Genomic DNA, 24304 nt, shown 5'->3' on the forward strand with positions numbered 1-24304 from the left:
TCTTTAACATTTTGGAACTTTGCATGGTGTCCTTTATACCTGCTCTGAATGTCATGAAGATGTATTTAGAAGTGTATTCAAGTTACAGTTTTTGTTGAGTTATGAATGGACCAAATTTGATCTGCGGACCTATGTTGTGCTTCAGAACTTGGAAACTTTTGAATAATTTCAAGTGAGAATGATTTCTCATTCTGTATCTATCGCCTCTCTTTCCTATTGGATCCAAGTTGGAGCATGAAGACTTCTCATCTCACATCACACTATTTAATTATTTTGCCTCCTATTCTATGGGATCCAAATCTAGACGGGGTGATTTGCTCTTTAGATGTATACTTCCTACTTCTCAGCACAACTGTTGAATTTGTGGTAAATTCTACTTTACATATAAAGATATTTAAATGTTCCTAAGCTTGTTTTGTAAATTCAACATACTCACTTACCCATCAGAAGACACTGCTTTCAAATATTTTCTTTGCTTTCTTCACGATGTTGTTTTTCAATTGTTTGCTAACTATTGTTGTCATCATAGTATCTGACTGCAATAAGTGAATAACCTTCTCAAAATACCCACACTGATGGTGGGTGACGGGGACATTAAACTGCCACTTCAAAATGACCGCACTTGTTTCTTTCTAATCTATGCACCCACACTTGCTGCTGCTGTCCTGAGTCAGACATCTCCTGCACACTGCTTGCCATAAAAATGGTTGTTATCCTAAACAGTCTCATGATACAGCACCCAATCGTTACAAGAAATCTTTCACTGTCCTTCTCTACTTTTTAGGTTTCCTTGAAGTCAAATTCACCTTCCGTGGTAGTCTTCTGTCCCTATCTGTCCTAGGTCTTCCAACAACTCTTCAAAGTTTATCTGTCCACTGCACTCCTGTTTCCCCAAACTTTGGAAATTTAAATACCTTCACCTATCAGAGTATTAATAATGTTTGTGACTTCTAGGGGTGTGCATGGGAGGGGAAGCAAAAGCATGAATCAATATGCAACCTTGAACAATTTCCTTTGGGAGATAAACGTGCACATGGTTCTAGGGGAAACCAACGCTCTTTTGAAGGATGATCCTAATGTGAAAGAAATGTTTTATCATCCATTCCAGGATGGCATTAGTTCTGAGCATTAGGTTTTGCCCTTCATGAAGAAGGGGAGCCCTACAATTATCCATCCTAAAAACTCATGCTCCACATACTAATTTTTCTTTGACTTTAATTTTTATTTGATTTCTTCACTTTAGTTTATTTTTCTTAGTGTTCTGTCAAGGAAATTAGTTGGGATGAACACGTAAAAAGATTCTTCTAAAGCTCTTTCTTGGAGGAACAAAATTGGTTTGATTAGATTTAAGGAAGGTAGTTAGTGGAAAACTATTTGTCAACAATCTTCTTCATAGAAAATAAAAATAGCTCTATTAAGTCACAGGGTGGTGGGGAAGAAAGCATAATTTTATAGCTTATACTTTTTAATTCACCAGTGATACATGAGCTTCTCATACTTCATTCTGAAATTATACTGAGGACGGTTTTAGAAGTTATATTGGCCAGATGAAAGCCCACGAGATATTGTAATTGTCCCTCCTTGTTTTAATTGAAGTGGGAATGGTATCAGTAATACCATTTTTCAGCCTCTTTCTTAAGACTCCCACAGAAAGGTTCAGGAGTACCTTAATCGTTCTCTAAAATAAAACCTGAGTAGATTCTACTGAGGTATTTTTCCCAAATAAACTTTCACAGTTGAGAATTCTGCTTAAATTTTAGGACTGTACCTTTTTGAAAGTGAAAGCATTAATCAGTCATGTCTAACTCTTTGTGACCCTATGGACTGTAGCATGTTAGGCTCCTCTTGTCCATGGAATTCTCCAGGCAAGAATACTGGAGTGCGTAGTCATTCCCTTCTCCAGGGGATCGTCCCAACCCAGAGACCAAACGCAGGTCTCCCATGTTGCAGGCAGATTCTTTACCATCTGAGCCACCAGTGAACATTTTTGGGGACTATAAATTTTAATTTTGCAAACTGCTTCACAAAGAGAATGCAAAGTCCTAAAAAGAAGATAGCATTCTCTTACACATTTTCTAAAGCTATAAATGACTGTGCTTGCTATCCCCTGGGCTTAAAATTTCTGCAGAGGTAAAGAAACTATAGCTTTAGATGTTAAGATGGTCAACTTTGTCTAAATTCTCTTTTAGAATCAAAGGGATTACCTAAAGGTTTGAGCTGGCTGTTTATATAATCTAGTGTATCTTTTAAAAGTAGTTTCTTGTTCTCTGTACATCATCAACTATGTGTATTTATTAATGCTTTTGACAAAACAAAATTAATTTTAACTTTAATCTCTTTCATAAGAAATCTATTTATTATACATTAGATAAGGATAGCTAATAAGAACTTCAAATAATGAAAAAAAAATCTTTTCAAATAGATATGACTGATTGATCACCAACCTTGAACTAAGTAAAAAACACTCCAGTTCTACCTACGGCTTCCTTCAGAAGTTAACAACAGTAAGGTAAATCTGTATTTCCTTCAAACCCAGGGATACATGGGACTAAATGGTTAAAGAAAATAGCTGTCTTTTTATGACAATTTTTCTCACCCTGAAATTTCTAAATTACACTTTAAATAGCATTAGTTTATTTATCTATTCACTGTGCTATTTCTAACAATCTAGATGTATAACAAAAGTTATAGGATTTTCTTTTAAGCACAGCAAATATCTAAAACTTTACTTCTGTTCATGGTGATGTTTGTGTTTGAAGAATTTTTCAAGTATATATACAACTTTAAGTCCAAAGAGATAAGAAAAATATTTACAAAATAAGTATGTAGGGAATTTTAGAATTTCATGGACTCAGAGGAACCAATGATTCTTTAATCAGCATAAAACTGTAGTTTGTGTAAACAATTCTATTATGGACATATAATAATTTTTAATTGTTTCAAATTTTAGGGTGGTCAATTTTAAACACTCTTACTAAAAATAAGATAGTTTTGGTTTTAATGACTTGCTACATAATACTTATTAAAAATAAGTATGTCAATTATGGGCATGGGCTTTAACTACAAATTACTCATCCTATTTCTTCAGAAGATTTAAATTTTTACTTTTATTCAAATATTTAAATTTTATCACTATCAAAACAGAAATTCTAATGAAGCGTTATTATTTAATTCTAATTTTCCAGTAGTTTAGAAAAAACTTTGGCTATCCATTTAAGTATAAAACTATTTTCAGTTTTTTATATGTCATGTTACTTATCTTGGTAACAAACTTTCTTCTTTGACTTAGTGTTATGAGAACATTAAAAAAATTTTTTTAATTAACTAGAATACTAGTGCATATAATACTTGTTGCACTTGTAATATTTCAGTATAATATACAGAGAACTAACTGAAGTTTGATCACTGATAAATCAATTGTTCTTTGTGGTCTATTTCCCTTTCCAAAATCATAGCCTGTGTATCTGATTCAAGGTAAAGAAGTAAAAAAATATCATAATTATACTTATTTTTATGAAAAGCACAAGTCGCTCAGCTGGGTCCAACTCTTTGCAGCCCCATGGACCACACAGTCCATGGAATTCTCCAGGCCAGAATACTGGAGTGGGTAGCCAGTCCCTTCTCCAGGGGATCTTTCCAATCCAAGGATCGAACCCAGGTCTACCAAATTGCTGGCAGATTCTTTACCAGCTGAGCCACCAGGGAAGTCCAAGAATACTAGAGTCGGTAGCCTGTCCCTTCTCCAGTGGATCTTCCCAACCCAGGAATTGAACTGGGGTCTCTTGCATTGCAGGCAGATTCTTTACCAGCTGAGTTACCAGGAAACAGAATAAGACTGTGAAAAATCGACTGAAACCAAAACAAGATGGGAATAATTTTAGAATGCCAAAATTAGTATTTTAAAATAAACTATGAATAAAGGGGACACCGAGGCTTGTCTTAAAGAAGCTGTTTGTCATTTTTTTAGAGATTACAACACACATACAATAAATGAATTTTATCAAAATACAGCACATTTTTCTACTATATTCATAAAAATCAATTCCTATGCAAATAGTACTGAAAATCAACTAAAATGAGTTAAAATTTACAAAGAGCTGTTAAAGGGTTTCAATCAATATTATTAAAACTATACAGTACAATAATCAATTGATAACATCTTGAAAGAAGTGCAGTATTGGAGTTCACATCTTTTAAAAAGTACTGCCTATTTACGATGACTAGCAAGAAACAAACGAATTCAACTCACTTTTGCAAAAATAATGTAGATTACTATTTTTGCTAGTCCTATAAAAGACTTTACCTTCAAACAAGGTTGAAGAACAAAGCATAACAGATTAAAAATTCCAAAATTATATTCTTAGTAATTAAAAATGGATTGTAATAACTGAATATTGCTCTAAAGAAAGGCTCCAGACTAGCCTCGACTAAAACAGTTCTTGGTCTTCTATGGCACTTTTTTCTGGTCCAAATAACTATGCGTTAATTCTCACCATTGCATGTTATCCACATTTTATTTGATTACATAGAACAAAAAGAAATAAAAGTAATGGTCTGAACAAAATTCATAAACTCTATCAAATATTTGTTACACTTAACGAGGAACAAAGGCAGTTGGTGGTAAAACACTATTACACATACATTTAGAAACCCTTTAAAGACTCTGAAGTGTTGAGTTCACATTTAATGTTACCTGTAGGAACAGCCCTTTTTTTGAACACCATTACACACTGGTAGGCCTCAGGGGCCCACCCCTTTGCTCTCAATTCTCCACAGCAGTTCTCTATCACTATGCCAGTTTCACAGACTCGCTTTGGTTTCCTAGCTCCATGCACACTCTTTCCTTCTACTTTACCAAGGCAATGTGAGGCCAAACAACATCAAGAGGCCTTCCAAAATCTTCTCACATTTTCTGTTACAGCAACACAATCTCAAAACTGGCCATTTTAGTTTCATTTGTTGCTTAAAGTAAAAATTATAAATTAACTTTAAAATGGAGTACTAATTATAAAACAGATTGCAAGTACCACCATTTGCAAAAAAAAAAAAAAAAAATCAAGAGATTTCTGCAACACAGAAAATGTATGGACCAAAAATAAAGAAAGAAAGAGAATGCATGGACATGCATCTACAGTAGAGTTAAAAATTTCCTTTGACTAAAAAATTGAAAATTGATTCACTAGTAGCAACTGTATAGTCAAAGGCTATGACAAGAACAAATCCTATAGAGCTCATAAAACACAATTTATTGTCTTTTTTCTTTAAAAAGACATCACATTTTATTGCATTATTCTATTAATAAGAACACATTAACAACTGTTTTTGCATTCTTTGCTTCCAGATTTTTAAAGAAAATCACTGTTTTAATCTGGCCTTGGAAAGGGAACCCACCTCGCCACCTTCACCTACTCACTCTTCAGTTCAATATGCACATTGCAAAAGCCAACACTTCGAATCTCTTGCCCACATTAAAAGAAAAGTTTCAGCAGAAAAACATTAATACAAGTTGAATAAAAATAAGGGCATAAAAGCTATGAGATAGACAGCTCTGCCATCTGTCTCTGGGCTACAATCAAGGCTAACTAGAGCCTTGCACAGAGTTCAATCATGAGTATGAAATCCAAAAATAAACCTACACTCTATACAAAAACAACATACATCTGTTTTTGTAGCCTTGATTGCTATGTTTAAAAACCTAACGAGAAGTTTTATATGGTATGAATTCAATAGTCTCCCCCATATACTGTACAGTGGTTCTTTCCCTCTAATCACAAGTTCCATTATTTCATTAATGTACAAATTTGAACATAATATTTTTGAGTTCTTCTTTATATATAAAAATAGTCAAAATATTAATTTCCCCTGCAAGTATCTTCCAATAAATCTTGCTCTCTCTCTGTTTTTTAAGTCCACGGCTCTTATGAGGAAACCTCTCTTAAGATGATGAGTTCTACTGTGTTCTGGAAAGTTTTTAGCAAGGACACTGCTTGTCCATGTTCAATATTGATAAAACTGTAGCCGTTAGCCTAGAAGAGAGAAGAAAAAGACTTAAAATTTTTTTTCATAATAATTTGTGTTTGCACATTTAAATTCCTGCCAGATAGTCCACAAATCTGGCAGAAAATAAGAATCATTTTGGCAATTTAAAACAACATCTACACTCCTGGGCTCCACCCCATCTCTATGGAAATAAAAGCTCAAAAGGCAGGACCGAGGAACCTGGATCTTGTCCACTTTTCCAGATGATTCTTATGTAGCAATCCTGATATTAGACAGCACTTGTCTAAGACATAGTATCAGACATAGCGTTGAGTGTATACACTACGGTGAAACTGAGGTTGCCAAGTTACAAGGGTGGTAGAAGAGGCACAATAAAGGACAGAAGTGGCATGGATCTAACGGAAGCAGAAGCTATTAAGAAGAGGTGGCAAGAATACACAGAAGAACTATACAAAAAAGATCTTTACGACCCAGATAATCACGATGGTGTGATCACCAACCTATAGCCTGACATTCTGGAATGTGAAGTCAAGTGGGCTTTGGGAAGCATCACTACGAACAAAACTAGTGGAGGTGATGGAATTCCAGATGAACTATTTCAAATCCTAAAAGATGATGCTGTGAAAGAGCTGCACTCAATATGCCAGCAAATTTGGACAACTCAGCAGTGGCCACAGGACTGGAAAAGTTATTTTTATTCCAATCCCAAAGAAAGGTAATGCCAAAGAATGCTCAAACTGCCACACAATTGCACTCATCTCACACACTAGTGAAGTAATGCTCAAAATTCTCCAAGCCAGGCTTCAACAGTACGTGAACTGTGAACTTCCAGATGTTCAAGCTGGATTTAGAAAAGGCAGAGGAATCAGAGGTCAAATTGCCAAAATCTGCTGGATCATAGAAAAAGCAGGAGAGTTACAGGACAATATCTACTTTTGCTTCACTGACTATGCCAAAGCCTTTGATTGTGTGGACCACAACAAACTCTGGAAAAATCTTCAAGAGATGGGAATACCAGGCCACCTGACCTGCCTCTTGAGAAATCTGTATGCAGGTCAGGAAGCAACAGTTAGAACTAGACACGGAACAACAGACCAGTTCCAAACAGGGAAAGGAGTATGTTAAGGCTGTATACCGTCACCCTGCTTATTTAAACTTATATGCAAAGCACATCATGAGAAACGCTGGGCTGGATGAAGCACAAGCTGGAATCAAGATTGCCGGGAGAAATATCAATGACCTCAGACATGCAGATGACACCACCCTTATGGCAGAAAACGAAGACGAACTAAAGAGCCTCTTGATGAAAGTGAAAGAGGAGACTGAAAAAGCTGGCTTAAAACTCAACATTCACCAGGTGGTCAACACCGAAATCAGACTGATTATATTCTTTGCAGCCAAAGATGGAGAAGCTCTATATAGTCAGCAAAAACAAGACCGGGAGCTGACTGTGGCTCAGATCATGAACTCCGTATTGCCAAATTCAGACTTAAATTGAAGAAAGTAGGGAAAACCACTAGACCATTCAGGTATGATCGAAATCAAATCCCTTATGATTATACAGTGGAAGTGAGAAATAGATTTAAGGGACTAGATCTGACAAGAGTGTTTGATGAACTATGGACAGAGGTTCATGATATTGTACAGGAGGCAGTGATCAAGATCATCCTCAAGAAAAAGAAAAGCAAAAAGGCAAAATGATTGTCTGAGGAGGCCTTACAAAGAGCTGGGAAAAGAAGAGAAGCGAAAGGCAAAGGAGAAAAGTAAAGATATACCCATTTGAATGCAGAGTTCCAAAGAATAGCAAGGAAAGATAAGAAAGCCTTCCTCATTGATCAGTGCAAAGAAATAGAGGAAAACAACAGAATGGGACAGACTAGAGATCTCTTCAAGAAAATTAGAGATACCAAGCGAACATTTCATGCAAAGATGGGCTCAATAAAGCACAGAAATGGTAAGGATCTAATAGAAGCAGAAGATATTAAGATGTGGCAAGAATGCACAGAACTGTACAAAAAAGATCTTCACAACGCAGATAATCACAATGGTGTGATCACTCACCTAGAGACAGACATCCTGAAACGTGAAGTCAAGTGAGCCTTGCTGCTGCTGCTGCTGCTAAGTCACTTCAGTCGTGTCCAACTCTGTGCGACCCCAGAGTCAGCAGCCCACCAGGCTTCCCCGTCCCTGGGATTCTCCAGGCAAGAACACTGGAGTGGGTTGCCATTTCCTTCTCCAATGCATGAAAAGCGAAAAGTGAAAGTGAAAGTGAAGTCGTGTCCGACTCTAGCGACCCCATGGACTGCAGCCTACCATGCTCCTCTGTCCATGGGATTTTCCAGGCAAAAGTACTGGAGTGGGGTGCCATTGCCTTCTCCACAAGTGAGCCTTAGGAAACTACAAACAAAGCTAGTGGAGGTGATGGAATTCCAGTTGAGCTCTTTCAAATCCTAAAAGATGATGCTGTGAAAGTGCTGCACTCTATATGCCAGCAAATTTGGAAAACTCAGCAGTGGCCACAGGACTGGAAAAGGTCAGTTTTCATTCCAATCCGAAAGAAAGGCAATGCCAAAGTGCTCAAATGCTCAAACTACTGCACAATTACATTCATCTCACATGCTAGTAAATAATGCTCAAAATTCTCAAAGCCAGGCTTCAGAAATACATGAATTGTGAATTTCCAGATGTTGAAGCTGGATTTAGAAAAGGCAGAGGAACCAGAGATCAAATTGTCAACATCCGCTGGATCATGGAAAAAACAAGAGAATTCCAGAAAAACATATATTTCTGCTTTATTCACTATGCCAAAGCCTTTGACTGTTTGGATCACAATAAACTGTGGAAAATTCTTCAAGAGATGGGAATACCAGACCACCTGATCTGCCTCTTGAGAAATCTGTATGCAGGTCAGGAAGCAACAGAACTGGACATGGAACAACAGACTGGTTCCAAATAGGATAAGGAGTATGTCAAGGCTGTATACTGTCGCCCTGCTCATTTAACTTATATGCAGAGTACATCATGAGAAAGCTGGGCTGGATGAAGCACAAGCTGGAATCAAGATTGCCGGGAGAAATATCAATAACCTCCGATATGCAGATGATACCCCCCTTATGGCAGAAAGTGAAGAGGAACTAAAGAGCCTCTTGATGGAAGTAAAAGAATAGAGTGAAAAAGTTGGCTTAAAGCTCAACATTCAGAAAACTAAGACCATGGCATCTGGTCCCATCACTTCATGGGAAATAGATGGGAAAACAGTGGAAATAGTGGCAGATTTTATTTTTTGGGGCTCCAGATGGTAGAGATGCAGCCATCACTGCAGTTGGTGACTGTAGCCATGAAATTAAAAGACGCTTACTCCTTGGAAGGAATGTTATGACCAACCTAGACAGCACATTAAAAAGCAGAGACACTACTTTGCCAACAAAGGTCCGTCTAGTCAAGGCATTGGTTTTTCCAGTAGTTATGTATGGATGTGAGAGTTGGACTATAAAGAAAGCTGAACACCAAAGAACTGATGCTTTTGAACTGTGGTGTTGGAGAAGACTCTTGAGAGTCCCTTGGACTGCAAGGAGATCACACCAGTCCATCCTAAAGGAGATCAGTCTTGAGTGTTCATTGGAAGGACTGATGTTGAAGCTGAAACTCCAATACTTTGGCCACCTGATGCGAAGAATTGACTCACTTGAAAAGACCCTGATGTTGGGAAATGTTGAAGGCAGGAGGATAAGGGGATAACAGTGAATGAGATGATTGGATGGCATCTCTGACGCAATGGACGTTGAGTTTGAGTAAACTCCGGGAGTTCATAATGGACAGGGAGGCTTGATGTGCTGCAGTCCATGGGGTTACAGAGTCACAGACAACTGAGTGACTGAACTGAACAGAAGATTATGGCATCTGGTTCCATCACTTCATGGCAAATAGATGGGGAAACAGTGGAACCAGTGACAGACTTTATTTTCTTGGGCTCCAAAATACTGCAGATGGTGACTGCAGCTTGAAATTCAAAGACACTTACTCCTTGGAAGAAAAGTTATGACCAACCTAGACAGTATTAAAAAACAGAGACATTACTTTGCCACCAAAGGTCTGTCTAATCAAAGCTACTGGTTTTCCAGTGGTCATGTATGGATGTGAGAGTTGGACTATAAAGAAAGCTGAACGCCGAAGAATTGATGCTTTTTGAAGTGTGGTGTTGGAGAAGACTCTTGAGAGACCCTTGGACTGCAAGGAGATCCAACCAGTCAATCCTAAAGGAAATCAGTCCTAAATATTCTTTGGAAGGACTGATGCTGAAGCTGAAACCCAATACTCTGGCCACCTGATTTGAAGAACTGACACATTTGAAAAGACCCTGGTGCTGGGAAAAGTTGAAGGCAGGAGAAGGGGACAACAGAGGATGAGATGTTTGGATGGCATCACTGATCAATGGACATGAGTCTGAGTAAACTCCAGGAGTTAGTGATTGACAGGGAGGCCTGGCGTGCTGCAGTCCATGGGGTCTCGAAGAGTCAGACATGACTGACTGAACTGACTGAACTGAGAAGAGGTTGAGGTCCAGTCTTCCCACTTGCCTAGGAGCCATCAAAGCAAGAACACTATACTTCTTGTGATAGGTTAAACATTTAATGAGGTCTTACTGTACACCAGATACACAGTTCTAAATGCCTCTCAATACTTCTTAAATTAAATCTTTTAATTCTCATAACCCACAAAAGGGATTCTTTCTCATCTTATTTTAGAACAAGCAAACATTCATAACTTGCGCAACTTGTTCGTGCCATTAATGGTTGGATGGCATCACCGACTCAATGGACATGAGTGTGAGCAAGCTCCAGGAGATGGTGAAGGACAGGGAAGCCTGTTGTGCTGCAGTCTATGGATTCCCAAAGAGTCTGACACGACTGAACTACAACATTCATAAACTTAATCAAAAGGCTAGGAAATATTTCAAAACTGCTAAGGTGTATTTAAAATGATTAGTATGATTTTCCAAGGTATAAGGCAGAAGTATTTTAAGCTATGAAAGCACTAGGGAGCAGCCTATGAAAAATGCCTCTGTTCAATCACAAATATCTAAAGATAACTTCATAAAATGCTTACTTTCTACTCTGGCATTTGATGAGTTCAGATATTATAAAGAAAAAAAAAAAGAATATAATGAGAGATGTGTCTTAAGTTACCTGAATAATTTTATCACCTGGCTGCAGTAATTTTGATGCTGGTCCTTCAGGCTGTACCCTTGTTACAAATATACCCTTTAATAACAACAAAAAAGATAATTATTTATTGGAAAGAAGTATGCATAAAAAGAAGAGTAACAAGGAGCAATCTTTTTTATAGTATGCAAATATTTGAATTGTGGTACAAGGTTTCTCCCTGTCTTCTCCAATACTGTGATAATGCTATGTTATTTGTGCTTCTGGTGATTCTTACAGTAGTACAGTGATTTTTTGTTAAAGTGATAAAAAAAAAGTACATATATAGATGTGTAGAAAAGTATTAACAATTAAAATGTCACTTCAAAATATAAAGAAGATTAATATTTTGGAGTTAAATTTGTATTCCTCAAACAATTAATTTGTATTGATCACACTTCAAAACTAAAAGCTGAACAGGGAAATCATATGGTGACATCTATCTAGATTTAAATAAATATCTGTTAGATTTTTACTTATGCATAAAAGGCATTAATTTAGTGAATAAAAATTAATGGGCATTTCAAGGATATATAAACAAAACTCACATCGTCATCAGGTCTGAATGGGTTTCCTCTTCCCCCAACCCCTCCTGATATGCTAAATCCAAGTTCTGGATCCTTTTCAACTCTTACTCGAATCTGAGTTAACACAAAAATAAACTTATTGCTGTATCAGGAAAAGTTACAATGATATTCATATGGTAAATTAAGTTCAAGAAAACATATATATGTAGGAATTCACCAAAAATAAATATTTGGGCAGATGAAATGAAACTACAATGTGAAATAATATGTTAATGAGTTAGTGAGTTAAAGGCACAGCTAAGATTATAAAGCATAGCTCCTAAATCAATCTATTGCTATCTTATGAGGATTATGCAACCAATTAATGTTGACTTTATATATTTTGGACATCACAGACTCTAATGACATAGAGCATACACACAAAACATGTACTTTATTATCAATTTCCATTTGCAAACATCTAAATTACACAATATTTCTGACTATGTTTCATAAGACATATAAAAGATCCCTGGGTGGTTGTTAGGAGGCTAACTTCTTTCCTGAATCTGTTTATACCCTTCAAAGGAGCTAGGATTGATGATCAATTAGTATTATTTTTTACAACCAAGCTATAGAAAAAGAGGCAAGAGCTAAATTTTGTTGTAAAACACTCTTTCTCCAGAAACTAAAACAAAATGAATGACACATTTCTCTAAGTTTCTAATGATATTATTTTATTAATAAACTATCAAAATACATGAATATATGACTGTTGACTTTGAAAGCAGTTTCTAAGATTTAATTCTCAAAGCTCTTTGGAGACTATAGTCCAGTTTCAGAAACCAAGTATCAAATAACAATCAGCAGATATAATACACCTTTAAAGTTTAAAGGTCTACTATTTATATTCCTGAAGAACATTTGATTATTGGAACATCATCAACCAGTTTGGAAAAACAACCACCTTAGGGAAAATAAATCATGCCGTCAACGCTATATCCCATGTCAATTTATCAGAATGGGCGGGGGAATCATACAGTCAAGTTAAACCACAAAGTTTAATACCTTATAAACTTAACATGAAACCAAACTATTAAACAAAATGGTAAAAACTATGTTAAAATTCTATATGGATTTATTGCTATAATTAAATAGCCTATAAAATACATTAAAAGCTTAGTCTCATAATCCAAACAGTCTTGATCATTCTTACCTCTTGCCTTGCCAGTTCATGGCCTTGTCTAGGAGAACAATGGGGCTGTGTGTATGGAGGCTGGTGGGCCACTTTCAGCATCAAGTAATCAATTAGTTGTTCTCTAGAGGGATGCCTTGCCACAGATGCCTGAGGAAGGGGGTGATGTATTTGACTATAATTTGCCTGAGGCCTGAGAGGCTGGCCCATCTGTCCATTACTCAAAGGCATCTAAGAAAAACATGAAGTGTCTTAAAATGACTAATAATAATGTCTTATAACAAATATTTGGATTTTCTTCTTGGAGCATTACAAAAGCACTTGAGTTTAACATTCTAAATCACATTATCATGCCATGTATGCCATTTTTTGTTCTGATTTTACACTTTTAAAAGGAAAAGAAAAACCCTGTTAATGTCTTAATTCTAAGTCTGCCTGATGCTTGCTGATAGATTCACTCTTTTAAAGCTTCAAATTAATCACATCTACATTTAAAATTGTTTGCTTTTCTGTAACCGTAACCCAGTGTTAAAATGATAAAACAGTATGCCAAAATTTTAGAATTTAAGTAAGCCCATTAAAAGGGAATCTTTTCCTATACTTAGTCTCTCACATATACTCAAAAGATGCATTTGCTGTTTTTTTGTGGTAGAATTTTTTCATAATCTGAGTATATTCTTCTACTTCTATTCTTTCCTTTCCAGAATTAAAAAGCCAATCCAGCAATGCAATAGAAAACCGATTTATTCCTTTTGTGTGTGTGTGTGTGTCTCAAGTTATGAAATTTTAAACTCTCTAAATACTAATTCCATAGAGCGTGAGCCACAAAAGTTAAACCTTGACATTTTACTTTTCACAGACTAAACAAAAAAGTCCAGATTATTTTGTTGCTGTTAAAGAATTATCTTTGTTTTAAAGACTCTTGTCTTTTAGACTTAAAAATAATCTTTGTGGAAATGTGATAATAGCTTATTCTGTTAGTGTAAGGAATCTATCCGAAAAAAAAAGGTTATATTTACATTATAAATATATGCATATAAAGAGATTTTTGTGTAGAAGAGAAAATAAATACATTTAAGCTATTCAATCATTTAAAACTTCACTGTTAACTATTAACCCATAAGGAAATTACAGAAAAACTGCGAGGGAAATTATCTGAGTCCTGTTTCCCTAAAATTGCCCCAAGTAGAAAAGTTTGGGAAAAGATTAAGACAACAATTTCACAACTATTTATCTTATGTGCATCTTGCTGAGGAACACAAAGTTTGGTTTTGGTGAAGAATATTTTTACTTAAACAGAAAGTTCTCTTTTTCACTGTATTATACTTGAGAACTTGGTAAAATATGAAGTCTGGGTATTTTATGACAGGGCACAAAGATAACCCTCTATCACAAATCTTATATTGGTTAGAGAGGAGAAAGAAGTGCTGTATTCTCTGTTTTTTAAACTGTGCTTGTTTACCACATGGTCACTAGACCTGAAGCAATTAATCTGTCCAGGAGCACTTAAATACTGTGTGTGTGTGTTCAGTTGTATTTGCCTCTTTGCAACCTCACATACTATAGCCCTCCAGGCTCCTCTGTCCATGAGATTGCAGCTATTTTTTTATGCACACTCTGTAGATAGCACTTGCTTTTCTCCATGCTAATACAATTTACTCCTATGGGCAGATTCAATACCTTTCTCCTAGGGAGAATACTCTAGACAATAACTGCTTCTGACTCATTCTTAAGACTCCCTGACACATAGAACTCAGGCATACTTGACATTCTACATCAGTGTTAAACACTGCCAAGGAACATACTAAACTGTGATTAGCAGATTACTCGGGAGAATAAAACACATAAAACAAACTCGGTAACCAAAACTACAAAATGGATATTAAAAAGCAACTGGATAGGAGAGCTCAATTAAAAGAAAAGCAACCAAAAAGGGTAAAATAAATAAATATGTGCAAACTTAAATGGCTGGGTTCCTACTCTCAAGGACAATGCCAAAGTTTATATAATATATAACTGTGCTTCACAATTATATCTGGTTATACTAGGGATATAGGCTTAGTTAAGATAAAAGAACAACTGAGGAAAATACTAAAGAAAAGAATTACGTATCCAGCACTGGAGACAAAAAAGTACTCTCTAAATGAGTGACGCTTTAGTTTAAAAGTAATAAGACTACAACCATCATCTATTCTATCATATATAAAAGTCTTTCAAGGTGACTTCCAGTTGCATTAGAAGTATTATCTGTTAAAACGCCTTCACCATCCAATGACGAGCTTAAGACAGGTTCATGTTTAACTCTCCAAACAGTTTACTATCAGGAATGCCCAAAAGCCTTTGATTCAAAAGACAAGATGATACTACAGAAATCCAACATTAACAAAATGATTCTTCAGTGTGGACAAAATCATGGAATAAACTAACAGCAGAGTGAAATTTTATATATTATTTCTCAATTATTAAAAAAAAAACTTACTAATCAAGAGGGAAAGGTCCTCACAAAAGCATTTTCACTGTTAAAGCATATTTCTAGTTCAAAAGCTGTAAAACACAGTAAGCTCACAGATACTACTTCATTCCCTGAGCACCTACTTTCATCAGGCTGTCTGGAAGAACATCTTTGTGACTAAGTGTAGCTGATGGGTAGTTCTGCTGTCCTGAAATGAATATATCATCTTGACAAGGATCTCCTGGACAAGATGTCTGGGGATGCTTCAAATGAGGGGGAAATAAAAAATAAACAAATAATGATCTTTAAGATGTGAAACCAAAACAGTGATGACACTTAAGAGGAGATACTGATAGACAATGGAAAGATGAAGAACTTAATCAAACATTACCATCATAACTGCACCTTTACAAGGGCTGTTAACTAGATTTATCGTGGTAATCACTGTACAATACATACATGCATCAAACCATCATCATGTATACCTTGAACTAACACAAGGTTATATGTCAGTTATATCTCTAAAACTGGAAAAAAATTAGTACTTTTAACAGTCTTTCAAAGTTACGTGGCAAAATGTTTATTCTTATAATGTGTAAAAAGTACACCTGAATATATAGTTAAGATATTCATGATGCTTTTATGATTTTATTTACAGTAATACCTAGCTTTTAACATTTGCAGCAGTAAGTTTAGTTATTAATCCAAATTAAGACGCCCAAATTTTAAGAGCAGCTAAAATATATGTACTCCTGTTGAGTACAGAAAAAAGTTTTAGTTAAAAAGAAAAAAATTAACTGCTGTTCTTTTAACAGCATAGTATCATGCAGGATTTACTTCTTAATGATGAGCAATATCAATAAATATACAGTCTTACGTGTCTATTTTTCACTTTAATTTAATTCTAAACACACAAAGCTATATTTTAGAAAACTAAACAGATTCTGATAAATAGCAGTATTGTTACCTTTAAAAAAGTGTTATGGCTGTCAACACAGATATGCAAACTTCTACAAAAGGCGTTATGTAAAAACCCAAACAAACTTTCTGGCCAACTCAATATATCAGCATTTTGAAAAATAATGTGAAATCTACTTCATTATTATATGCCACAGGATACATACGAATCTAAGTGTTTGTAATTTAGTCTTAGGAACCATATCTGTGACAAAGCTATCATGTGCAGTCTGTTACTAGTTCAAATTATGGCTTAGTGGGTTTTTGTTTGTTTTTTGTTGTTTTGTTTTTCTTTTGGCTGTGCTGTACAGCATGTGGATCTTAGTTCCCTGGAGTCTTAACCACAGGACCACCAGGGAAGTCCTGGCTTAGTATTTTTAGATGTAGTTTGATCTGATTTTGCGTATTTATACAGTGAATACTTTATTTGCCTTTTCTATTTTTGAGATGTGTTTTCAGAAATGTGTAATCATCAACTTAACTCACAGCTTGAAGTTTAAACTCAAGTGTGAATGTACAACTATATCTTTAAATGAACAAGTACATTATGGATAGAAAGTTAAAGTGCAACAGACTCAAAGACTCTGAATTTAATAATAACAAGCAAAAGATATTACTGATCAAGAATTTGTAAAAAACAATTGCTCTAGATGACTATAAAGATTATCCCTGAGTTAATAACCCCATGGCTTCAGCTGCAAAGAGCACCAGAAATGCAGGGCTTACTAGCCATCATCTCCTCTCTCCCTGTTTCAAGCTGCTAAGTTACAAAATGATTGCTGCCACTAACATGTAACACAGAAACCAAGTGGCAGCAGGTGACAGAGGACAGCAAGCTGAGTGAGGTGCAGGCAGAGCAAAGTGAACCCAGGATACTGCCCCTATCCGAGAAAACAACAGACTAAAGCCAGGAGTGTATGAAAAAGTAGTAGGGGACTGGGGGTGGTGAGAATGGGGACGCTCAAGTAAAAAGCAAAGGACCCAGAAGCAGGGTCAGTATGGAAATAAAACTGTGTGGGAGAGAGTAAGCATTACAAAGGGAGAAAGGTCTTTTCAGGATGGAAGAAGGGCAGAGGAAGTATTTACTCAGAGGTCATGCTACCACCTCAAGTTGTTATGGAAAGACATATAAAGTTTTATAACAGCCAGAGTTGTTCTGTTCTTTCTCCTTTTCTGTCCTTCTTATCTGCTACCCTTAACTTTCATTAAGAATAAACCTTCCTTCTTCCCACAATGATTAGGTGGGTGTTAATGGATTTGGGTTTTGCCTTTTCACTGGTACTTATTGCAACTTCTCCAGCCTCACATTTAATCATATTCTGCAAATTATGATTAAACTTAGTTCCAGGTATTTATTTGCCAACTCTCAGTCACTAAAGTGAAAATTATTCTTTCCTACAACCCCTCTAGGTATTATGCATGGCACAGCATTAAAACGCTGAGTTAGGGAAAGCAAGCTAATTTTAAGAGAGCGCTGCAAAGAAAAAGAATTTTTAAAAAACCTCTTCAACTCCTATTGCTCACCCCTTTTTACATAAATAAGAGCTGACTACACCTTTAGTTATGACCACAGAAACTTAAGAGGTAAAGCCTAAATCAGCTTTGCAGAGCTTTACAACTAAGCCATGGAAGAACTGGGAGGTAATCAAGGTATTTATTAACCCACAGTACAGATTTATTTTCTAGAACTGTTAAACATTATTGACCCAGGGATTTTTGCAGAAACTAATGCCAGTGGCAGGTGATTTGTTATGTAAGTGGATATTCAAACACTCTGGTCAACAACACTTGGGTAACATGAAATGTGGGCTTCTTTCTCATTTATGTACTGAAGTACTGATCTACTGCAGGTACTCACTCGAAAAGTGTGCCCACCAGAACCTCTTCCGTCTGCAACACTCAAGGCGAGACTGCCCTGGCTGCCATGCAGATCCCTAGAGCTGCCATAGTGAAAGTTGCTTACAGCAGTAAAATTGGAATTAAAGGACCTTGACAGCATGCTCTGAATAAAGAGGGGATAGATTTAACAGAGATTAGTGTAGCATGCAAAATTCACAAGACACGTTATACACATAGACATATATAAGTAACCCCCAGATCACGCAGGAATACCATGCAACACTGAATTTTCAGAGACACTGAAAGAAATTGGAACTATTTACCATATATTTACATGAAAACATATATGTATACACACATAAATTATATGTAAACCCAACCATTTACATGTTTAAACACCAAAAAAGAAAGTGCAAACATACAGCTGCTCTTAGGCTATTATGTTCTACTCCTAACCTATCTTATTAGAAGTTCATCAGAAAATAGGAATTGATGTCACATCCAGATGTATTTGTATGTATATGGTTACACACAGAACACAAACTAATTTCTTTGTAAAGACAAACTTTACCAACACTCAGTTATTTCTAAGTCAAAATGGTTTTATAGAAAGAATGCTTCATTCTATAGAAATTGTCTTAAGTAAATACATAATAAAGCACAAAATGTATTTGCAAAAAAATACTTGGCTCTTGTAATTTCTAATAAAAATTACCTTCCACACTTAAAAAATGTCTTAAAGCAAAGTTTAACACACACACAGACTTTTAGGGTATAATATTTAAAAGGCTCCTCCTACTGCTCTGCAATTATCAGGAAAAAAATTCCAATAAATCTAGAAAATGTACATGTAAAACTCTTTTCCCATTCAAATAGATATTAAAGGTGATTGTATTTTTTGAAGTCAGTAGTGGCTCTGCTGTTTAACCTTCAAGAAGCCTTCAAGTTTCACTGACAGACGCCTTCCATGACTGAGTTTATATAAATGCCTAATCACCAATCCCAGAGTTGCCTGAACAATGTACTTCAATAAAAGCACTGCCTGATTCTCCCTGTTCTTGCTTGGTTATTCCCAGAGTTCACTACTGTACTTTCACATGTGGATGCTTTCAGTCATGTCCCTAAACACTGAAGGTCTGATTGTCAAACCAAGAGAAACCTCATTTTGAACATGGCTTCTTAGTAAGAAATACACAAATGCTTGTTATGGCCATAATAAAGGAAGAAAGGAAGAATTTACTTTCTCCAGATTATGAAGTTGATCTCTTATACAAAGAAGCAATATGACATTTCAGAATGAAAAGAATCTATAAAACTACACGAACAAATTTAGGTGTTTTGTGAATTCTAAAGTAAAGACCAAGGGAAAAGCTGAATAGGCCAGGCTCGTACTTTCTCAAAGCATTTCACAAAGAATAAGGATTTGGCAGAGGCAAGTCATAGGTTCCCCAAACATCTGATTAAAAAGTAAAAATAAATTATACACATAATCGCACACAGAAACATGAAAAAAACACACGTTCGTGCATTATAACTCAGTTTTACATGTTAACTTGAGTGGTCTGATTAACTCTCTTTAATAATATGTTAATCTTGGAACAAAGTCTTTGCTGTCATCTTTGAACATATATGAGGTTTTTGTAAATATTTCACTGAGTAAGAAGGCTAAAAGTTTGGAATAGGTCTGACTTTGAATTTAGGCCTGTAGAGAGAGACGCCCACATAAAACTGCACCCTATCAAAACAGATCAACACATTGTGCAACGTTCAATTAAGTGCTGAACGTATGTCCTGGACGTTGTTTGCTACATGTTAATAGTTGTATAACAGCAAGTAAAAATGGAAATTATCATGTTGTTAATCATATGGAGTGCTTCTTATCAGTTTTTAATATAATAAGGAATACTGACAAATATTGACATTAGAAATAATTTTACAAATTTTTATTCCTTTGCACTATCTGTTGATAAGTTTAACTCAGTCAGTCTTGAGGTTTCTGAGGTAAGATCTATTTTCTATGTTTGTGTTCCAGGTACAGTTTTTGGGGAAGTTGGGAAGGAGGGGTTACTACTTAAAAAAGCCAAGTGAGCTTCAATAACTAATTGCTTTCTGTTTTACTATTAAACTCCCAGCTGGGCAGAGCAGCACCTTTTCCTCTTGAGGTAGGGCAGGCATTGTGAAATCCCCTGAGAAAAATTTTCAAATGCCCACCGTGCCATTAGAATTATGTTTAAGGAAGAGAGGGGGGGATGCAGAGGAACAAATAGAGATCTCCCATCACCATCCACCATTTTCAGCCAATGCTTTCAAGTCTGGGGTCTAAATTATGTTGCCCTGTGTCCTCTAAAGCTTTTTCCTAATTTCAATGAGTTAATTCTCATCTCTAAATTACCAGTGGGCAAACTGGGAAACAATTGCCATGTATTCTCCAAGCAATCATACAGTAAATTCTAAACATAAAAAGCAGAAAAGTACAAGAACAATGAGATGGCTAATCCTTGCTTCCTAATTACTAAAGTCCAGACAAATCTCTGACAGGAAAATAGTGGAGAATAGCCATCTGAGATGTCAACTAACAACAACATTAAGATAACCAAACTCATCTAGTCCTCCAAATCTGCTATTCCTCATCAATATCTAGTTAATGGCATTCCCCAAAAATCAATTCCCCAAAAAACAATTATTCAAGGTACCAACCTCAAGTGTAATCCATTTTCCTCAATGAATGATTACAGGAATATTCCCATCAGAGAAAACCCTTATAAAGTCTATCCCAGAACTGCCTCTTGAATTTATTTTGTCTCAATTCCACTGATACATTTCTCATTCTACTTATTCTCAGGACTGTAAGACAGTCTCATAACTCAATCAACTTAACTATAACTATAGCTTCTTCCTCCGCAAATCCAGTTACACACCATCACCAGAAGTTTATTTATAAAACAGCTATGTTACTCCTTTACTTAAGAAACTTCCAAATTCCTCAGATAAAGTACACAAATTCAAGAGCCTCAACAGAATGTACAGAATTACAGCTGAAACAAAATGGATATATGACAATGAAGCTGCCTAATGCTATAGATGCTCAGCTATTTAAAGCTACAGAATTTAAAAGAGCTAATTATTAGAAACAAAGGTTCAATGTGAATTGATATAAGGTATTAATCCTAATTTTAGGCATTGATTTCCAAACATTTTGACTTCAAGAATTTACTGAGGTTCTATACACTAGCTCCTATTAAAATATCTTATATCAATAAACAAAGCTGAAATAATTCTTGAGTAAAATCCGCTGAGAGATATGAAGCTGAATCTTGCAGAATGAATATGCCATATATATTTGGGCCACAGAACTGTCCTAATATATCAGTTTTAAGGTTAATTTTTTTTTTAAACATTTCTCTCTTTTCAAAAGAGTAATATCTACATATAAAGTTACAAAAGCTCATCTACATGAGCTTAAGTTACTTAACAACAATCTCCTAACTATATTAGAGCCACAGACACCTGAGTTCAAACAGGCCAGAAATGCAATATAGGAGAGTCAATAGTAAATGCCATGCCAGAAGCCATCTGAGTCAGTGACAGTGTTAGTTATACAACATGAACTGGGAAAAAAAATCTTAGGGGAAAGATATACATTTATAATACATTTCTTGTTATTCTGTTAACTATATAGTGAATTGCTGTTTTTATACACATATTTACATAATTAATTATTAATAGATGAGCAGGAAGTCAGGAAATACTGAACAGAGGTAAACATGTATATACATGTATTATTTGTAGTATGTGCGGCGCAATCTAAGATACACAAAAGAATGTAAGCCCATTAGAAAACATTAAGGAGTAACAGGAAAGAAGTTCCTATCACTATCGCAACTATTTTGAGCCTGGGTCTCAACTTGGACCTCTAATCTCACTACCAAGGAAAAACTTCTAGAATATAATAAGTATGTATTCAATAATTCAGAGTATCTTATTTCATCTTGCTTAAAAAACAAAGTACGCCAAAAATTTTAAAGGAAAATTAGTAAATTCATGAAGAGGCAAATGAAAAATTCATGTTTAATTACCTTTTCTAATTTTTTGGCCTCAATGTGTCGTAGTACTTGTTCTCGCCAATCATGAGGAACTTTACTTTTTCCCGGAGGATCTAGTAACGAATGCTCAGAACCAACCCTTGTATTTGGTCTTTTTGAAGGACTAGTCCGTGAGTAACTGAAGTCACTAACTGACATAGTTCTCTCTGGTATCTCACTAACAGAGGGTCGAGCACTCTGAGGCCTTGAGGCATGTGGACCATCAACGCTGTAGGTTCGTGCAGAAAGAGGTCTCTGTGATCCTGACATCATTGGAGGAGTTCGTCCCACTGAATGTAATTCTCTGTATGACAAATAATCTCCTTCAGGAACTTGGGTCCGCCTCGTGGAACCTGGCTCACCAAGATTTACAGAGGCTGCTGAGGACACACTGCTCTGTCGCTGAATTGTAGTTCGAGTTGCTCCAGGAATGAGTCGGTCATTTGGTGAGATGGCCCACATGTCCCCATGTCTTCCTGGACCAAGTCTCTGGTGTAAATGATACCCAGTATTAGCTCGAACATTGTTATGATTAGAGAAATTCATATTGGCAGAATGTTTAGCGTAACTGTGACTTTCTGTACTCTCTGATCTAGGAAAGCGCTGTGAGGGAAAACTGACAGGATCTACTTGGGGATTTTGTTTGGAGTGCCACAAAGTGTCCTTGACTGCAGCACTGCCACTGTACTGAATATTATACTGCGGAGGACCATACATCTGAGGCACAGACTGGGGGCCACTTGTTGTGGGACCTCTTATGTGTGGTTCTTCAGGATTGTGATTTGAATCAAACTTGAAAATTGCCTTTGCACCCGATATTAAATCAGAAGATGAAGAAGAACCAGTAAATACTTGCAATGGTTGATCATATAAAAGTGTAGCTGACTTGCTCCTGACTATATTTTTTCCATCAATAGTAGATGTTACTTTAGCTGTGGCACTTGGCTGCTGAGGTCCATTATCACTCAGAATGTCATAGATTTTTAGCCCTCCAGTTTCCATATTAGTTATGCTATGAGATTTCACAACAGGTCCAATTGGCCCACTTTTCTGAGGGGAGAGGTCTTCAGTGCTTTTGGAATGACCCACATCAACAGAAGAATCAGTGTCATGTGGCTCGGTCCTCCTAGGAGACTGGGGAGTTTCCTCAGAATGTCCATTTACCTTATTTATGCATTCAACATTAGGAAACTTGTTTCCATTTTCCAAGTGCTCAGCTTCTCCTTTAGCATTATTGCTTAAAAAGCCCATTCCAAGCGCTGTATCTTGTGTCTTTGATCTTTCCACTATCTCTGGTTGAAATGTATCATTAGTTACAAGTTTATTTAGATTCATATTGATATGGTCTAATTTGTGAGATTCATCAGATGTGGCTGTTGAGTCAACACCTTTTTCAATAAGAACTAACCTCTCTTCAATATTCAAATCATACTCAGGTAAGTTAAAATCTTTTTTATCAGGAACTTTGATTTTTTCCTCTGTTGAATGATTTAAAATATCTCCATTTTGTAAAAGACTGTTAAAATTTTCATCTTCTTGCCTAAAAGAAAGATAATTTTATCACAAACATCATAAAGCCCAGTTTTTAGTCATGGGGAATATTAACAACAAGCTACTGTGTAAATACACAGAGATAAGAGTGTTGATGGGAGTCACAGATAAAAGACATTTAGTATCAAGCATGTAATTTTAAAATACTATTGTAACAGTCAAATAATAAGAGATTTATATTAAATAGAGACAAGTAAAACATACTAATCAAAGTGCAGATAAGATTAATTATTGCCACTACCATAATCACTGTAACACAATACAGTTTAATAGAGCTAAACAATGAAGAAAAATGTGCATATTTTATAATGAAATAATTCCCTTCTACTGCTGCACCTTTGCATGAATGTTCTAAAATACGAAATGCTTGAAAGATAGGTACATACATGGAGATAAGAGCAGTAAGTTGAATAGCTGAGTAAGAGCACAGAATATTTTTATGAATAATTCAAAACCTCACAATATTGATCAATTATATTAAGTATTATTAGATCCAAATATATATAAGGAAATTATACAAA

At 35.8% G+C, this 24304-nt stretch overlaps 1 protein-coding gene across 8 annotated transcripts in view; it reads right to left on the reverse strand.

Annotated features, from left to right (window-relative positions):
- Window positions 1-3937: 3937 nt before the first annotated feature.
- Window positions 3938-24304, reverse strand: part of ERBIN (erbb2 interacting protein) — a 129316-nt gene continuing 108949 nt past the window's right edge. Inside the window, exons 21-27 of one of the 8 annotated variants that reach the window (XM_027520286.1) lie at window positions 22227-23772; window positions 18170-18313; window positions 15498-15617; window positions 12924-13052; window positions 11750-11842; window positions 11187-11261; window positions 3938-6026 (exon numbers count right to left, since the gene is read on the reverse strand). In XM_027520286.1, coding sequence (XP_027376087.1) covers window positions 5919-6026; window positions 11187-11261; window positions 11750-11842; window positions 12924-13052; window positions 15498-15617; window positions 18170-18313; window positions 22227-23772 — 2215 coding nt within the window. In that variant the 3' untranslated portion in view covers window positions 3938-5918. Of the gene's footprint in view, window positions 6027-11186; window positions 11262-11749; window positions 11843-12923; window positions 13134-15497; window positions 15618-18169; window positions 18314-22226; window positions 23773-24304 lie in introns of all 8 variants that reach the window. The other 7 variants (XM_027520285.1, XM_027520288.1, XM_027520289.1 and 4 more) reach the window with 7 other exon arrangements.

The sequence above is a fragment of the Bos indicus x Bos taurus genome, chromosome 20, assembly GCF_003369695.1.
Source record: "Bos indicus x Bos taurus breed Angus x Brahman F1 hybrid chromosome 20, Bos_hybrid_MaternalHap_v2.0, whole genome shotgun sequence".
Taxonomy (NCBI): Eukaryota; Metazoa; Chordata; class Mammalia; order Artiodactyla; family Bovidae; genus Bos; species Bos indicus x Bos taurus.